The following is a 19419-nucleotide window of genomic DNA, read 5'->3' on the forward strand; positions in this document are numbered from 1 at the left end:
ATTCTGAAGAAATTTTATAGTTCGAATCCCTATACCATGGTTCCAATTGTCAATTATTTTAACAATATTTAACGACTTTCAGAGTATGGAATTACAAATATCAATAAACTTTTATGAAGACTGTTAATACTAATTTAAATAATAAGATAATTTTTTCATTTATACTAATCATAATATGAGTATTTAAATGACTTGTCATGATTACATATTCAAGAAAATCATAATTATAAACTGATCAAATGTTAACCAAAGTTTTGTAATAGAATTTAAAAAGCAGCATTGTCAAATGTCATTGGGATCTGTCAATGGTTTTGGTATTGTTCGCCGACTTATTTCACCACCTCAGACAAAATTTGGTAGTTTATTCCTTGAAAAATTGAATAGAAACTATTTAAAATAGACTATATTCTTTTGTACAATTAAGATAAAAGTACTGAAAATCAATTATTTCTAAGTTTCGGCAAGTTTTTAATTTCGAAATATTTTGTTCTAGAACAAAAGTGCGGCAAGGGCAACTACCGGACAGCAAAACGGTTGGATAACCAAAAACGAAAACTACGAAATATAAATTTAATTGTTAAGGTGTAAATCAAAAGAGTGTAAAAAAGGATTGTATAATAACATAAGATAAAAATGGCGCATAGATTGATTCAATCTGCGAAAGCGATGGAACGGTGCCTTCGTAGAAGTTATGTTACCAACAATTTAAATTTGAGAGCTTCTAATCGAAATGTGTTGGGATCACCTGAGTTTTTTCAAACACCATTAATACAATTCTTGTTGGAGCAAGTGCAACACTTTTGTAAAAAGCCGCCAAAAGGATTTGAAAAATACTTTGAAGAAGGCAAATCAGTAGACAAGAAAAGTTCCGATGGTGAAGCATCGAAATCGAAAGAAAGCAAATCATCAGTTGGTAAAGAAACTAGCTCCAATACATCTACAACAAATAAAAGTGATTGGAGTTTTGGTATGTTTACAAATAGTTCAAAAGGGTCACAGGGAAATCGTGGAACTGGTGGAGGCCCTGGTCGACCGATAGGAGAAGGTTCTGGAGGTGATCGAGAGAAATGGATAATTTTTGGAGCTGTAAGCGCGGTCGCATTGCTGGCGTCAATAGCCTTTTTTGAAATGGGTTATAAAGAAATCTCATGGAAAGAATTTGTTAATAAGTATGTATGAGTATTTTGTTTGAATATTATGAAATTATCAAATTTGTCCAGCTATCTAAATAAGGGTCTGGTGGAAAAATTGGAGGTGGTCAACAAGAAGTGGGTTCGTGTGCGTATACTTCCAGGAAATTCACAAGATTCTAGTGGTGTGCTTTGGTTTAACATCGGCAGTGTAGACTCTTTTGAACGTAATTTAGAATCTGCACAGACCGACCTTGGTATTGAACCACTTAATTACGTTCCTGTCATATACCGCACGGAAGTAGAAGCGTCAGCCCTAACGGGCCTTTTGCCAACACTCCTAATAATAGGATTTTTGGTGTATATGATGCGTCGCTCAGCTGATATGATGGGTGGTGGTCGTGGAAGAAAAGGCGGTGGATTATTCGGCGGCGTAATGCAGTCCACAGCGAAACTTATTAATTCAAACGAAATTGGCGTACGCTTTAAGTAAGAATTTAAAAAAATATTCGATGCATAATACCAATATAAAATATTGCACTTTGCAGGGATGTTGCGGGTTGTGAGGAAGCCAAAATCGAAATTATGGAATTCGTGAACTTCTTAAAAAATCCTCAACAATATATTGATCTCGGCGCAAAAATTCCAAAAGGTGCTATGCTCACAGGTCCACCTGGTACAGGAAAAACATTATTAGCAAAGGCAACCGCTGGTGAAGCAAATGTTCCTTTTATAAGCGTATCCGGTTCCGAGTTTTTGGAAATGTTTGTTGGTGTAGGTCCGTCACGTGTTCGAGATATGTTTTCCATGGCTAGAAAGCATGCACCATGTATTTTGTTTATTGATGAAATTGATGCGGTTGGACGCAAACGTGGTGGTAAATCTTTTGGTGGACATTCTGAACAAGAGAACACATTAAATCAATTGTTGGTTGAAATGGACGGCTTCAATACGACTACTAATGTTGTTGTGTTAGCTGCAACTAATCGTGTTGATATATTAGACAAAGCGCTCATGCGTCCAGGAAGATTCGATCGTCAGATTTTTGTTCCAGCACCTGACATTAAAGGACGTGCCAACATTTTTAAGGTAACTACAAAAACATTAAAGAATTAGATTCAGGTTAACCAATGTTATTGCTAACGTTCATTTATGCTCACTTATGTTCGATGCTAAATGTTAAATGCCTTTTGTTTAATTTTAGGTACATCTGGGTCCTCTAAAGACTGATTTGGATAAGCAAGATCTTGCTCGTAAAATGGCAGCATTGACACCTGGCTTCACCGGCGCTGACATTGCAAATGTATGCAATGAAGCTGCTCTTATAGCTGCGCGCGATTCCTTGGATGCAATTATGATGAAAAATTTCGAACAAGCGATCGAGCGAGTGATAGCTGGTATGGAGAAAAAGACAAATGTTTTAGCTCCAGAAGAAAAGAAGACAGTAGCGCATCACGAAGCGGGACACGCGGTTGCGGGTTGGTTTTTGGAGTATGCAGATCCACTGTTAAAAGTTTCAATTATACCACGCGGAAAGGGTCTTGGTTATGCCCAGTACTTGCCTAAAGATCAGTACTTACTATCACAGGAACAACTTTTTGATCGAATGTGCATGACACTGGGTGGACGTGTTGCGGAGGAGTTATTCTTTAATCGCATTACAACTGGAGCACAGGACGACTTGAAAAAGATAACGGATAGTGCTTATGCCCAAATTGTTCGTTTCGGCATGAACGAGAAGGTTGGTCAAGTGAGCTTTGACGCGGGTCAGCAAGGTGATGCTGTTTTCACTAAGCCCTATTCGGAAGAAACGGCGCAATTGATTGATAGTGAAGTCCGCGTTCTTATTCATAAAGCTCATCAACGCACTACAGAATTGCTCACTAAACATAAAGAAGATGTCCGCCGTGTAGCTGAGCGCCTTTTAAAGAATGAAATCTTAAGTCGCGATGATATGATCGAATTGCTGGGTCCACGCCCATTCAAAGAAAAGTCTACATACGAAGAATTCGTCGAAGGTACAGGTTCTTTCGAAGAAGACACATCATTGCCAAAGGGCTTGCAAAATTGGAATAAGGAAAAAGATGAGGAGAGCAAAGACACACCACCACCGAAACCTGTTCCAACGCCCTAAGTATTGTGTAGTAACGTGTTTGCTCTTCGAGCGTTTCTGAGTCATTATAAGCTTTAATGCTAGTTCTTTTTGTTTTCTTGTTAAGTTTTGCAATCTGTGTGCTGCATTGAAATATCAAGAGAGAAGTCAAATATGTAAAATATATTGAAGCGATCATCTTCAATAAAAACATTGAAAAATAAAGTTTTTTCATACATCCGCCAAATTTTGACTTTTGGTTCGTATTTCTAACTCAACAAAGGTGTAAATATGCATTTTTCTTTAATCAGTTTAATATCAATAGAATCAAAGGTAGTGATCTGTAGGAGGGGTGGAATCATCGCCATTCCTTTTAAGACGTTGATTACTGGTAGGAACTACTGCACATGGACTGCAAAGGCGAGGAGACGAGATGTGACTTAAATGGTGGCCTGAAAAGATCCTGTCCTATGGATGAAAAAAGGAGAAGAAATTTTGTCTATGCAGAGCGATATCAGTAGTACCTCTGCTTGGCCTTTATTGAAAGTACAGCAGCAGCTTTGTGGATCCCGGACTGATACTCGCCATTGATGATGAGTCGAACAAGCACATTCGGAAAGGAGGGTTATTGCAAATAATACGCGAGTAGATTCATGTCAGATAACCTCGACTTAATACTGGTCCGAAAAGGGGAGATGTTAGAGGCCTTAAAACTATTAACAACAAAGCAATCTGGAATTAAGTGAAATACCAAGAGCTTGTGTACTCTTGCGAAACTCTCCTGCATTTTAGAGTTTCTGACTCCGGACCTTAAGTTGGGACGTAGTACGTAGGGGTCCTAGAAAGATTGCTGACCAAGTGACAAAAGTGATCTTGGTGATCGAGTGAACATTTTAACCTCAGGATATCGGCTCATAAGCTTTTCAACTGCGGACTCAATTTAATGGGCATGACTCCACCTTTCGATGGAATTAACATGCGGTTGTAACTATAGCAATTATGCAAATGCTTGGTTGGAAAATCCTGGCGCTGCAAGCCAAAGATCATTAGGTATGGGCGAAAGCCTCAATGAGGTTTTAACTTTCTAAGTTGCAGCGGCTACTTGCTTCTGTTGACATACTCAACGACAGGTAAGCGGTACTCAAAACCAGATGTATTTGCCTGTTCAGCAGCAGCTTCTAAGCTTTTGGAACCATAATCCATTTCCTAATATGTTTAAGGGATCGTCTTAGTGTGAAATTTTGGAAAAATCGATTTTTTTTGTTGCATTATAGGATAGTATACAATGTAATAAACATTCTCTCAAATTTTGAAATCGAAATTTAAATTATTACGGTCATTACAGGGGTTCTTGTAGAAAAAGAACAGTTTGGGGAACGCAGCAACTTCAATCTATTTTTCTTAAAAGCGGTTTCCACTCCCAAAGGAAGAGTTTTGAAGATATCTTGTTCTAGTTTGGAGAGAACATCTTTAACCTCATTCTTTATCAAAAAAAAAAATCTTTTTTATCAATTACATCCGATAAAGTAAAACTTTCAAATTCATAACTTTTCAAGTCCCAGAAACCAGATGTGTGAACTGTCTTTTTTCGAAAATATAGGTCAATCGTGAAATATGTAATTGAAACCCGGAGAAAATCTTTTTCTAATAACATTGTTCCCGTTTTACTAAAAATGTATAAAATTAAGTGAATATTTATTCTAGTACCCACATACCTAATATAAAGTTTTACGAATTTCCAGCTGATTTCGTGACTTTCAAATATCAATGTGTCCTTGGTGAATACGACATCTTAAATTGAAAGCGTAGAAAATACAGCTTGTGCAAGAACTGAAGCCGCTCGATCTTCCCAAGCGGCATCACTTCGCTCTATGGGCTCTTGAAAAGTTTCAAGAAGATAGGATGTTTTTGAGCCAAATTTTGTTCAGAAGCAAAATGGTCACATTTGGGACGAAGAGTTTGGTGCGCTTTGTGTGCCGGTGGAATCATCGATCCATATTTCTCCAAAAATGATGCTGGTGAGAACGTAACCGTCAATGACGACCGTTATCGCGCCATAATAATCGACTATTTGATGGCTTCAATTGAAGCTAGTGATCTCGGCGACATTTGGTTTTAACAAAACGGCGCAACTTCTCACACATCGCATCAATCAATTAATTTATTGAGATAACACTTCGGTGAGCAGATAATTTCACGTTTTGGGCCGATTGGCCACCAAGATTGTGTGATATCACAGCGTTAGATTTTTTTCTGTGGGGATATGTAAAGTCTAAAGTCTGTGCGAATAATCCCGCTTCGATTCAGACCTTGGAGTCATTCGCCAGTTACCAGTCGAAATGCTCGAACGAGTCATCGAAAATTGAATTCATTGGATGGACCAACTGAGACGTAGCCGCTGCCAACATTTGGAAGAGATAATCTTCAAAAAATAAATATGAAAGAATGTTCTTTCGAATGAGAATAAACAATCCAACTAAATTTGAAGTTTCTGCGTCTTTTTTTTTAAGTAGGGAAATGAATCACCCTTTATGAAAGTGTGAAATCGGTTCACGTATTATACCAGCTCTCATATACCACTAAAAATTATTTTGTTTAAAATGTAGAAAATACTTCTATAACGTACTGTTCGTAATTGTTATAAAACAATCACGATGTACGAATCGAGTCCATTTCCATTTACAGCCGCAATTATGAACAGCTGACGCTCACTCTTAAAAGCTCCGCTCTCTTTAAACAAACTTACTGCTGCTGCTCTTAGTACTCAATTTCTCTTGACATGTGTATGCAGCGGCAACGATGTCTGCACTTCTGTCTTATCAGTGATAGTCGTGTAAACAATAACACAACAAACACCAACACAAATTGTTTGAAATAAAGTTCCACGCTATCTTACACCCAGATGAGCTTATTTACTTGCCTGATTATATATGTACATGTGCGTATGTATGTGTTTATGCACTTCTGCAGCTGTAAATCATGTAAATTCTGCCCACTGCGCTCTGCTTCAGCCGCTGTGTTATCAGCTGTTGTGCAGCGCACTCGCTTGCGCTCCACTGCCAACACACTCGAATGCAGCGGGAGTATCTCAGCGCTGCCAACCGCTCGCCGGTAGCTAATGGCTGCAGCTAAGCAGCGGCAGCGACAGCGCCAGTGGCAGCGATGCGACGACGGACGGTGACAGTGTCTGTGTGAGGGGGATGATTGGCGCGGTGCGCGATGGTGGTAACGGTCGGGCGCATGTGGGTGCTGAAGTTTGCTCGCGCGCAGCTTTATTCTCGCAGTTGCAGTTGTCATTGCAAGCACACATACATATACTCGCGTGTATGCATATAATTTTTGTTTTGTCGTTGGAACTATTACTAGTTAGCGTTTGTGTTGCCGGCTACACACAGCTCTGGCAACTGTCATGATGTTCGACTTTTGGCGCTTAGCTTGCGTCGCTGCTGCCTTACGTTGCTACGCGCATGCAGATGCATATATGTATATATGTATGTGTGTGTGCGCTTGTTGGTAGTTTGCTGGCTTGTTAGCTAATTGCTGTTGTTGTGCGCAGTGTTTTTGTTGCACACGTTGACGCTCAAACAGCAGCGACGTTGTCGGCCGTTTGTGTGTTCAAAATACGTTCTGCCATTCCGCCTGAGTTCTGATAGTTTCTCGGTTTGGATTTCAGTATCGCATAGGAAGTTGTCGCGAGTGCTTGCTTGGTGGAGCTTGGTCGAATAGCTAAAGTAGAATGCAAAAGGCAAACGTTTGCCGCAACCAACGCACAAATCACTCGCCCGCAATACCAATACAATTTCGATAAGAAAAAAATACATAGTTTTCGCTACCGCAGAGCCAACTACAAATAAACAAACAACAACCGTGTGTACATACATATGTATGTATATTTCAAATGTAATGCAACGAAAGTTGTAAATTTGTGTTGTTTTTTGTTTTTTTTTTTGTATATGCTTAAAGTGATGCAATGCAATTTATAAAAAAAATGAATTAATACAAAAAATAAATAAAAAATAATAATATTTTCGAGCAAGAAAACTTAATCGCACAGGCTTGCAATTTATGCAATTTACTAAATAGTGCTACGAAAAATCCAAAACGTGGATGTGAAAGCCTTTGACACCTCATCCTAAACGAAATAAAACAAAACGGCAATTTCGTGTGCGCCCCAAACTTATTTTACCAATTAAAAGGCATAAATGTTGCAGTGAAAATATTTTAACCGTTTACATTTAGACCTACATACTCATGTCCAGCATTACATAGTGCTTTGGTCATATCCAAAATGCGCGGGTGCAAAAAAAATTCTTTAATTTAAGCAGACAGCGTGTTACTCTCTGTGGCTTTACGGTTGTGTGTGTGTTATTGTTCAAAAAATGGCAATGAAAAGAAACAGCAGCGCGCTCCAACACCTTGCAAGATTCGCCGGTCTTCTTAGATAACTCCGACACCTTGCAAGATTCGCCGGTCTTCTTAGATAACTCCAGGGCCTTCGATAGTGGGTTGTGTGCGCGGCTTTAGATCAAACAAGAGATGAGAGTTTGAATAAAAACGAAACCAAATTTTAGACAACGAACTGCTCTCAATAGAAAACCAGTGTCAATAAGGGCCTCTCAATAGAAAGTTAGTGTCATGAGTCTTCGTAGTTATTTCCAGCGGCTTGGCGGATAGTTTGTTTATACTAAACTTCTATAGTGGGTTGTGTGCGAGGCTTTAGATAAAAACGAGAGACGGGAGACCAAATTTTGGTACAACTGACGCCTCTCAATTGAAAACCTGTGTGGATAAGAGCCTCTCAATAGAAAGTTAGCGTCATGAGCCGTTCTCGGATACTGCTATGAACGAAACTCAATAGAAAATCTATGTCAGGAAGGGCCTCTCAATAGAAAGTTAGTGTCATGAACCGTTCTCGGATACTGCTATGAACGAAATTCCAATAGCAATTGCAAAGCTGTTAGCGGCATACTAACTTTATTTCAAATGACATTAGCGAGTTTAGACTTCGTTATTGTTAACAGTCGGTATCTTGGCTATTGTTGATATTTTGGTGATCCTCCGTTTTAGTTTTTGTTTTAAGGTTATTGTCTCAAATAAAAATATATCGAATGCAATGCAGCTTAGGGTGAAAACGTATAAGCATAGCTTTATTCTAGAATCCTTGCAAAAAAGACTTCCAAAAATTGATATATCGAGCTCTCTCTCTATATTTTCTAGAATCCTCGTAAAAATAATAATTTCAAAAACTGATACAACGATTTCTTTTTCGATATTTTTCTACTTGCAGTCCTTTCAATAACTTTCAAAAAGTGCCTTCGGCTACTGAAAAATACTTCGTTTTCTGCGTCAAAGTTGCCATAACTGTAGTAATATAGTCATATTTTCTTCATTATATACAAATGAGTTCTTCATAAGCAATATTTTTGTTTTTGTTATTTACTTCTAATATAGTGCACCCTATTACCCTAAATAAACGTGCCTACCCGAGTCCAACGAATTTTTAGTCTCTTCCTCAATTGAATTCATTTTCTCCCATTACACATTTCGATTTCCATCAATCAATGCTGATCGAGTTCAATAAAATGCCAGCAAGTTAGATTCAATGTATCGTGAAATTTTCTGCTATTACCAACCCTCCGTCTACTTCTGACCTAACCATAAGGCTTTCAACAAGTAGCCATTGTTTATTTGATTTTATTTGTTGAAATTATAGCATGCCCCGTGAGAGTATTCTGTGCACTGCAGCTTAGTTGTCATCTCAGTCCCTATACGAGTACATACTACAAGTATATACATATGTGTGTATGTAAATCATTTAATTCACAATATCTGTTGCTAATGGAAGCGGGAAAAGTATAGCTTTGACGTTGTCGGTGACTGCGACAGAAACGTTCAAAATTACCTCTAATTGCGGTCACGTGTTTTCGATTGCTGTAGCCGCGATCTAACCAGTTGCATAGATCTGAAAAGCGCGAAATACGAGTAGTGTTTTGCAAAGCGTACTCAAGGGAAGCTTTCAATGTGCGTGTTTCGTATGAAAGTGCTTAGAAAAGTTTGTCTGAATTCTATGTGCTCTGAACTATTCACAAAACGAATAGATCAGAGTCGAAAATTGTGCGCGGGTATTTGTGTTTTCGAAGTACATACAAGTATATACATGTTTTATATAAGAATATGTGGCTTTATGTAATTATGTCACGGAATATTCCAAGATCAGTGCTACATGAAATCCATCCTGGGTGTATTTCTACCATAAAATAGAGTTTCTACCATAAAAGTGTTTTAAGAGTTTGAGGTTCGACTAAGTTATTGAACATTTTATAGAAACCGCGATTTATATAAAAAAGTGTATAAGATTTTGAGAAGAAATATGGAATTTGAATGGCTCTCTTGGCTCTCAGTGGTGCACTACGTACAACATCCTATTAGATTCCAGGAAACTAGGCACATTAAGTAAGTGTACTCGAGAGGAATATTCCAAAATCCTCTCTCACGTCGATTGCATTCCTGATAACTTGGACCGCTACGCCGCGGAACAACCCTTAGCAGCACGTTCTCCGCGCACATACTTTCGAGAGTTTTGTGTGTGGAGCGGAGTCGCTGTGAAAGAGGCGCTTTGAGCTTTTTCATGGAAGGATCTAAGCTCAAGGGAAAGGTTGGAGGAGGAGTCTTTTGTTGGAAGCTGTCAATTAACTCTTGTTTCATATCCCCAATGGAAGTGGACAAGGGCGCAGAGATATGCATCTATACGGATAGTTTCAAACTAGATAATCGAGTGGAAGGTGCTGCCTACTCTGCAAAATTAAATATCAAAATCGTCTTCCGCCTACCAGACCACAGTAGTGTCTTCCAAGCCGAGATCACAGCAATTAAAGAAAGTCTTCTTGTTCTTTGTTCTTGTACAAAGAGTATGATCATAAAAAGAGAAATATTTATACATTCATATATAGCCAGGCGTCTTTAATATCACCAAAGTCTCTTAAGGTTTCGTCTAAGTTATTAAAGGAATGCTTTGAATGTCATCTTAAGGAATCTAACGATAAACCTGCAAAGGGTTCCAAGACATAGTGATATCCCTAGGAACTGTGAACTATCTAGAACAATCCCTGACTTGCTCAACAAGCAGGAAAACGTGGCATTAATGGAATATGGGCCGCACATTAAAATTTAAAAGTGATGATAGTATAAGAATTCTAGTAGGAGGTCACGGACATAGGTAGACTTGCCAGTAGACTTAGATGCTGTTAGGAGGTAGAAAACGAGAAGACTATTAAATATGTGTAAGACTCTACATATTAGACATACATACATATGTATATAGGAAAATAATTGCAAGTATTGGTCGAGCGTTTCTAGACGACGACTAGGAAGTTGCGCAGATAGAATTTTCGAACTCCATCTGAAGTACGGGTGGTTCAGAGAGCAGCCAATAGAAGAAAGAATCTTGATTCTGGTGGTATCATAATGAGGCTTAGGTGCGTTGTTAGATAGCCTCTCGACCTACCTATCTTACACCTTGGGTTACATTATATGCTTTTTAGTAAGAATACCTAATTTTTTTGAAAATATAATATAGCGTATGTTTACCTGAGAGAGTCTAACTTCTCAGCGGTGAAAGAGCTTTTCAAATTCGTCAGATAGTTATGGAGCCTCTACAATTCAAAAAATATAGACTCGTATTTACATACTCGTAGGTATTATATTTTAGATGAAGAATGGACTGTGTACAATCAGCATATGATCCATAACTTGCTGAAAAGTGAAGCTAACTTGTTACGAGTATCTAATAAAGACTTGAAATGTGAAAAGTAAATTCTGCCGATCCTTTGCACCATTGTTTCTGAGTAATTGCCATAGTTGTGGAAGTAATATTTGTTGCCAATAGCTTCTACGAATACACAATACAGTGATCCACAGACACAGTGTTTGCCTATTAACTTTGCAAGTAATGCAGACAAGCGAACTCAAACTGAAGTGATTTCTGATTTCTGAATATGAATTTAACATTATTATTGTTGTAAGTGCAAGAAATATAGCAGTGTGCGATATATACTACATACCTACATACACATGTACATAATTCTTACAAGAGGTATAGCTCCTCCGACGGGTATTCGAACTTGTAGTTTATAGCGAGCACTCGGCGGTGTTTGAAGGTGGTTCATTGGAATATTTATGATATGAACTAGTTGATATGAGTGGTAGAATAAAAATAAAGTGATTGAAGTGCATAAAGTGAAATCTAAATCAAATGCTTAATAATATTTAATCGTGCAATTAAATTCGTGCTGCAGTAAGCATCTTGGCAAGCTACTTGAACCAGGATGTGGTATTAGTTTGACTAAAACAAGTCCAGTAGAGTCGTGCGCGCTGCCTTAATAATTACATATTCGTGGCTATGTATGTGCATATATACACATGTATCGATTAGACTACGACGAGCGTTGTAGTAGTGCGCAGTTTAGTAATCTATCGTTGTGCAGTCGGAATTGGATTGAGTTACTCGCGTTGCCGTCAATATAGTAATCTACGCCTATCCATGTTAATATACAGCGTTGGAATTGAAAGCGACGCAAGATCTTACCTTGTTGCCTGAGATAATGCATGCGAGAGCTTCCCTATGCTCTTGAGGAAGGTGTCAGTGTCTCTTAGTCATAGCCATAGTTATATCCTTAGACATAGTGTTTGTAGTTAACCGCCAACTAGACGTGCATACCTCAACAGGGCTAATTGGAAAAAAGCCGATAAATTCATCGTGTCAACGCGATTAACGGAATTCTTAGATACCAAAAAGGCGAGCGGCGTTATACCAAAAATGGATATGAAAATGGAGTTAGTGAGTCAGTCGCAAGATATGAGTACCGGTTCACCGTCAGAGGTGCCAAATGATCCAGGGTAAGTAAAGTAAAACTCTATGTTAAGCGTACATTTACATACATTTAACACTTAAGGAGGGGCAAAATTTAAATACTTATTATTCCATGAAATTATGAATGGATCACAATCATCTTTGTAATCTAACATAAACTATAGGTCATAAAGGGTGATCCGTTTCGACGTTCCCTATTTAAAAAAAAAAGTCACAGAAACTTCAAATTTAATGGAGAATTTTCATTATCATTCGAAAGAACATTCTTTGGCATTTATTTTTTGAAGATTGAAGAGTCCAATTTTTCAATGACCCGTTCGAGCGTTTCTTCTGGTAACTGGAGAATGACACGCGTGATGTTCTGTTCGAACCCCGAATCGAAACGGGATTGTCTGCATAGACTTTAGACTTTACATATCCTCACGGGAAAAAGTTTAACGATGTGATATCACACGATCTTGGTAGCCAATTGTCCGGTTCAAAACGTGAAATTATGTGCTCACCGAAGTGTCCTTTAAAAAAATCCATTGATTGATGTGATGTGTATGAAGTGGCGCTGTCTAGCTAAAACCAAACGCCATATAGATCATGAACTACAATTTCAGACAACAAATAGTCGGTTATCATTGCGCGATAACGATCCACCGACCCACAAAAAACTCCAAGCCATTTTTTCCCTGATGAAATGGCAGCTCTGAATCTCTTCAGGTTGCACTTCGTCTCAAATGCGCCAATTTTGCTTTTCTACATACCAATTGCGCCAGAAATGGATCTCATTGCTGAAAAATTTTGGCTCAGAAGCGTCGGATCTTCTTGGATCTTTTCAAGAGTCCATAGAACGAAGCGATCTCTCTTAAAGGTTGAGCGGGTGAGTTAGTAGGTATATGTTCGCTAGAGCCCCGATTTGATCTATATTAGTCACTAGGGCTAATTATTATCAGGAAAAGATTCGCTCTAAATTACATTAATATATCTCAAAGATTAATCGGTAAGAGATGGAATACCAAAGTGAACGAATCAGTTGGAATTAAAATTTGTGATAAATAGATATAGACGTGAATGTAGTTAAATTTTCAACTCAACCGCTATATGAAGAGCCTATCATGCATTTGTGCTCAGCAATTTTGGTTGGCAATTTTTTGATATTAATATATAACTCGTTCTCGTAAATATGTAACTCGTGTATAACCCTAATTAAGCTCGATTATTTTTAGGTGATTTAAATAACCGTTAGGTGAGCAAAACTATTATTTTCTGTAACAACATGTTGCAAGAGTATAAATATAGGTCAATATTAGAGATGCATTAGCGAATTCAGAGAAAATCTTTACTTGATAATAATGTACTGATTGAATAATTTGTTCCCCTAAACCTCATATACCAAATATAACACTTTTCGAACTTCCGGTTACGTTATTACGTATTTGTTATACCATATTTATCGATAAATATGTGACTTATACTAGTGGAGTTCGAAGAGATCGGACTAAGACATATGCTTTTTTCTTAACCATTTAATAAATTGTTTTCCTAACTACTAGCTGAACGAAACTATTAGCTAAAATCAAACCCTAATATTACTACTCGCATCTCCAGTTAAATTTGCCCATACCTTAAATATAATTTCGTCTTTCTGGTTGAGAATGACTTTATCGGATTGTTTCTTTCCAACAAATTTTTAATATCGACGTTGTCTCATAAGTACATGTGATCTTGAAATTTTGGGTGTCAAACAAAATCCAAAAAGGAACGTCAGAAATCCTATAAAAAACATATATACATATAAATGATCAGTGACGAGCTGAGTCGATCTAGTCACATCCGTCTGTATATACGCGGACTAGTTTATAAGTTTTTGAGACATCGATCTGAAAATTTTCATAGTAATTTTTTTCTCCACCTGGTCTTTCGAATGGAGTCTTCTTCTTCCTCTACTCTCAGAGATGGAGTATTTTCATTCATTCGGACGACATGACTCAGCCAGCGTAGCCGCGATGACGAGTAACTTGTAGAATTTAATCTTTGTTCGTCGAGAGAGGACTTTACTTCTCAATTGCCTACTCAGTACGAAGTAGCATCTGTTGGCAAGAGTTGTTCTGCGCTGGATTTCGAGGCGAAGTGTTGTCGATATTAATGCTGGTTCCAAGATAGTAGATATTACTGTCAATAGTGATGTGGGAGCCGAGTCAAGTCGCGAGTGCAACGACTGTTATCGTTTGCCCTCATTCACTACCAGACTGATTTGCTTCGCTTCTTTGTTCAACTTGAAAAAAATAGTACTAACTAATTTATTAATAATAATTGCTATTTAGCACTGCAGCGCGAACTATTTTTTCTAGAAGTAGATTGAAGAAGTCGGACGATAGGGAGTCGTCTTGTCTGTAACCTCGTTTTGGTATCGAACGGCTCGGAGAGTTCGTTCCCGATACTGACGGAGTTTGATATTTCTCAACGCCAGTTTACACAGCTTTATTAGTTTTGCGGGGATTTCTTCTGAATGACAGTTCGGAATATTGTTCACAAGTGTATAAAAGCGTTTTGCGAAAAGCGAACCCAAAAAAAAAGTGATCAGCGATGAAATTCAAACGTAATAGTGTGATTGCTTTATATTTAGCTGGAAAATCACAGCCAGCAATTGTCCGTGAGCTCAAACACCTGAATGTGAATAAAGTTTTTGTTCATCGTACCATCATACGTTACAATGATACTGTTAGCATCGCAAAACGCCACGGAGGCGGTCATCAAAAGACTGCAACGTCACGTGAGATGGTTCGGAAAGTGAAGAAACGACTTCAGTGAAATCCACGACGAAGTGCCAATCAAATGGCTAAAGAACTGAAAATATCCGACCGCCGCATCCGACGCTTGTTGAAAAATGAGCTCAAGGTCAAGCCTTACAAGTTACAAAAGGCCTATGATCTCACACCGAAGCAGCAACAGGTAAGACTTGAGAGAGCGAAGCAGTTGCTTCGCTTGGCCGAAAGCGGTCATATTCCGAACATTGTGTTTTCTGAAGAAAAAATTTTTCCAATTGAGCAATTGGTAAACTCTCAAAACTATAGGGTTTACTTGACCGACCGTTCGAGAATCTAAGTCATCGGTTGACCACCAGGAGGCAGCACACGCCACAAATAATGGTTTGGGCCGCTGTCACCGCAGATGGGCGCTCTCCAATTGTTTTCATCAAGCCTGGCGTCAAAGTAAATGCAACTTATTATCGGGAAAGTGTTCTGGACGCTACTTTGAAGCCGTGGGCAAACATTTCGGTCGCAAACCGTGAACGTTTCAACAAGACTCTGCACCGTCTCACAAAGCGCGAGTGAACCAAGAATGGTTGAAAAACAACGTTCCGAACTTCATTACGACCACACAATGGCTCTCGAATTCACCAGATGCGAATCCAATGGATTATTCTTAATTGGTACACTTCGAGTATCGGACCCTGTAGTGTTGTTGTTTTGCAATGTGTAAATAAGTAAAGTACGTTCTGCACTTTCTTTATTCGCGTGTTCGCTTGCCAGGTATGTGTAAATTCATTGAATTAAACATCCTCGATTCGTGGTCGTATATTATTTGTTGCTTCGAAATCATATGTGGCGAGTCTGAACTAATGCAGCAGCCGATGCAGTCTATAAAATAAAACATATAAAAGTATATAAAAGTGAATTCCCATAGTGAATGTACTAATACATGCATGCATTTATGTGCTCGTACATGAGTCTGGGCAGCCCATCAACTTTGTCCGCGCGTCGCATCGCTGCTCGCGTCGCACGCGTGTCAAAAGCGGCGCGCTTTGGATAATTGCCGATGCTGTTGCACCCTACAAAATACTATAAATACTTTACAGAATATTGCTTTATTGTTGTTGGATTTAAACGATTCACTTGCTTGGCGAAATTCGTTTTCTCCTTGCTGTGTGGTTACTTTTGTGCAAAAAAACAAAATAAAAGAAGAAAAAACACGAGAGATAAATAAATGAAAACGGCAAGTTGCCACTAAAAATAAATATGCAAAGTGAATTGTATTAATAGCTGGGCATTATTTATTTAGAAATTTTCTCCCGATCGCTCTCACTCCATTCTGGCGGCAACTAAATCTCGGCAGCATTGTTGATTGCTACTCGGACGACAGCCGACAGACGACGGACGACGGACGAATCGTCGACCGATAGTTAGAGTAGGGACTGAATGCGGACGAGTGGTTGAGCCAATGGGTAGCAGCCCAGCAGCCAGATAAATGAAAGCAAGGAAGTAAGCGGCGGGTAAGGTGAGGAAGCAGGCGACAACGTTCTTCTATTAGCGAGCTTGCGTGTGTATGTACTAATGTACATATGTACGAACATGTACTTTATGCGTTCGTATGTATGCATGCCATGTGTCCCCAAATTGCTTGGTCCAAATGCGTTCGTTACTGAAAGCACTATGGCTTGTGGCATGCAGGTTCTATTCAGCTTGAGACACATGCTCGCTATGTGCCGGTGCGTGTATGAATGACTGCGCGCAGTCGTGGCACGCATTCAGGCGCATCAGCCCTGTGGGACGCAGCGGAGAATTTCTCAATGGAGCAGCATTCAATAAACTCACACACATACATATATGCATATGTGTGTTGTGCTGGTGTGCTTTGCAGTGAATGAACGTGTGGCCGCACGCGTGTGCTTGTGTGTGTTGCTTTGGCCACTCTTAGCGTTATCGCCATCAAATGCATTTTGAATTAATTCAAGATTTATGCATTTATCATTTCTTTTGCAGCGCTTTTGAATCGGCTGTTTTGTCTTTGGCGCGTTGGAATACCGCAATAAAAGTTTGCCGCCGTGGTGGGCTGTGGAACTGGCGGCTCATTTCGTTTGCGCGAATTTCAAAGAAATACATTTCTATCTTTTTCTGGCATCGAATGGTTGTTTGCTTCTTTCTGTTGTTGTTTTTTTTGTGTTCCGCTGTCATATGCTATTTCTTGTTATATGCAGATGTGTGTATGTATGTGTTGTAGCACTTGCACCTGCCATATTGCTGCAGCCAGCCACATATGGAGGCAGGTGCTATATTTATAGTCGAAATCGCCAGAAACCCTTGCTCATATCGCCATTTTTGTGGTATTCAAGAAGCTATAGGCGATTTTTATTTATATGTTAGGGATCAGGATGACCAAAACATTTTATTTCTGTATGTCCGCATGCGATAACATATCTACAAATTGAAATAGCTTACTAAAGCGTAGTTCATGTATTCCTTGTCAATTGAGAAGTTTGGTTCTGCAGTTAAGCAAAATTTTTTTATTATTTTTATCTAACACATTGCACGATATATACGGCAAGAAGCCACCCTGACGTTGGGAAATCTTATATTAGTTATTTAAAGTGCTAAGGGAAATACTGCCTCGTTTTTAATAATTTTTGACGACAAATAAGTTAGGAATGGCTAAGTTCGCTTGCAACCGAACAATATACTCTTGTAACTTGTAGGAATCAAAGCCAGAGAAGTACCTTCAGGCACATAAGGCCTTTAAGTTATATGGGGTCTAGGGCGAGTTCTAATATACATACATATAAGGTCTCAATTTCAATTTTACAGGTTTGTCCGGAAAGTAAGAGGACTGAGTCGATTTAAAAAAAATTATTGAACCAAACGTAGCAATTCTTTAAAAACTTTCAAAATAGGCTCCTTTTGCGTCGATTGCAGCACTGCCATGCGAATTCCAAGCATGAGGCATGACGGAAAGAATTCTCCGGAATAACCTTGAGAGCCGTGGTGCATGCAGCTTGGATCGACCTTTTCAGGCAAGGAAACAAAAAGAAAGTGCGGCGTGGGCCCATCTGGGCAGTAGGATAACTGCGGAAGCGTGGGATGCGTGCCTTGGTTAGGTAGCTGTTCACAAGAAACGTGGTGAGAGTCTAGGCGTTGTCGTGGTGCAACTTCCAATGGGCTGCGATGTCTTGTCGGACCCGATTGACCCTTCGTTTGAGTCTCTTGAGGACTTCCACGTAAAACTTGGGCTTGACAGTTTGTTCATGAGGAACAAATTCATGGTGGACGATGCCTTTGATGACAAAAAAGAAAATGAACATTGTTTTCACTTTGGATTTGCTCATTCTTCCGGTCTTCATCAGCGACCTCTTTCCGGTCCTCCAAAAAGACCTGGTGCCATCGAAACACATCACTTCTTTCTAAAGCAACATCTGGGTAAGCCTGCTTCATCATATCAAACGTCTCTGTTGCAGATTTATCGAGTTTCACACAGAATTTAGTCACATACCTCTGCTCGAACGAACGCTGCACACGTCGTGCGAAAATGTTTGTCCTGACTTTCCAGGTGTTCGGAGACAACTGACCAGTCGCTCGTTCTTTAGCTAGAAACGTCCTCTAATCCAGTCGGTGCTCGCACGCTCCGAAGTACCGAAGTACGAAAATCAGTCCTTTTACTTTCCGGGCAAACCCTGTATGTAAAGTCTAAAGTATTTGCGGACAATCCCGTTTCGATTCAAGCCTTGGAGCAAAACATCACGCGCGTCATTCGCCAGTTAACAGTCGAAATGCTCGAAGGAGTCATCGAAAACTGTATATTTTTGTAATATGTCACTATCTGTAGTCTTCTCGTCTCGTGGTTTTTATCAAAAATACCTACTAACCAACTGGTAACCAAACAACTTTGAAGATGAATAACAGGAAGCATTACGCAATGAAGATTGTTTTCAAACATAAAATGAAGTCCGTCTTTGAATCCGTCCGTCAATCAAACAGTCAATTCAAAAGGTTTAAAAGCAGCCGTTATATTGAGAAGCGAGGAAACCGGGCGTCATAAGTTATAAATTGCGAACAATAGACGTGGACGTTGTATATCAGAAATGCTTCTTCAACGTTACTAAAGAAAATCGCTTTTGCATTGGATTGTTATTGGCGACAGAAAATGGAATCGGCCTTCTGTTGCAATGCCTTTTAAAAACTATTCGCAAAACAGTGGCTGGGAAATTTTGCATCACCAGTCATATAGCATAGACTTCGCCGCTTCTGAATAGCATTTACTCTGGTCGTTGTAGAACCCCCTCACTGGAAAACGGTTTACCTTAGAACAGGATATCAAAAAATGGCTTGATCCATTCTTGGCCTCATTCAAATTTTGAAAAACCGCACGAATATAGTTCTAGGCCCAGTATGAGTTTCAAAACCCTACTGTTTTTCTAGAGAAATATCTATTCCCCTATCTGGAGAGCGCAGAAATCAATAGCCAGACGTTAGACAATTAAATATACTACATGCCTACATATCTATATTGATTCATTTGTTCAAATTGATACTCGTTACTCGCTACGGTTCAAGGCATTCGCAAAAGTA

The 19419-nt window shown here is 39.1% G+C and overlaps 2 protein-coding genes across 11 annotated transcripts in view; both read left to right on the forward strand.

The window, feature by feature from the left end:
• Positions 1 to 295: 295 nt before the first annotated feature.
• On the forward strand, positions 296 to 3512 carry LOC120777698 (AFG3-like protein 2). Of its 2 annotated transcripts, none has more exons than XM_040109173.1 (5): positions 296 to 356; positions 494 to 1169; positions 1221 to 1619; positions 1679 to 2219; positions 2335 to 3512. In XM_040109173.1, the coding sequence occupies exons 2-5, from the start codon at positions 634 to 636 to the stop codon at positions 3262 to 3264; spliced, it is 2406 nt and encodes an 801-aa protein (XP_039965107.1). In that variant the 5' UTR covers positions 296 to 356; positions 494 to 633; the 3' UTR covers positions 3265 to 3512. The 2 variants fall into 2 exon arrangements, with proteins under 2 accessions (XP_039965107.1, XP_039965106.1); XM_040109172.1 differs by having other exon boundaries at positions 320 to 430.
• Positions 3513 to 6892: 3380 nt separating this feature from the next.
• Positions 6893 to 19419, forward strand: part of LOC120779091 (RNA-binding protein Musashi homolog Rbp6) — a 463019-nt gene continuing 450492 nt past the window's right edge. For 3 of the 9 annotated variants that reach the window (XR_005705606.1, XM_040111247.1, XM_040111253.1), the window contains exons 1-2: positions 6893 to 7089; positions 10917 to 12117. Coding sequence is in view for 8 of the 9 variants with exons in the window: in XM_040111247.1 (XP_039967181.1) it covers positions 12038 to 12117 (80 nt within the window). In the remaining variant the exon portion in view is untranslated. Of the gene's footprint in view, positions 7090 to 8474; positions 9676 to 10916; positions 12118 to 19419 lie in introns of those variants that run through there. The other 6 variants (XM_040111248.1, XM_040111252.1, XM_040111249.1 and 3 more) reach the window with 6 other exon arrangements.

Source organism: Bactrocera tryoni, chromosome 5, assembly GCF_016617805.1.
Source record: "Bactrocera tryoni isolate S06 chromosome 5, CSIRO_BtryS06_freeze2, whole genome shotgun sequence".
Lineage (NCBI taxonomy): Eukaryota > Metazoa > Arthropoda > Insecta > Diptera > Tephritidae > Bactrocera > Bactrocera tryoni.

What these genes read in the sequence shown, in the direction of transcription:
- LOC120777698 (XM_040109173.1), top strand. Translation starts at nt 634, where the DNA reads ATGGCGCATAGATTGATTCAATCTGCGAAAGCGATGGAACGGTGCCTT. An exon ending in TGGAAAGAATTTGTTAATAA is followed by an intron (nt 1,170 to 1,220) that starts GTATGTATGAGT and finishes AAATTTGTCCAG; the next exon opens with CTATCTAAATAAGGGTCTGG. An exon ending in GAAATTGGCGTACGCTTTAA is followed by an intron (nt 1,620 to 1,678) that starts GTAAGAATTTAA and finishes TGCACTTTGCAG; the next exon opens with GGATGTTGCGGGTTGTGAGG.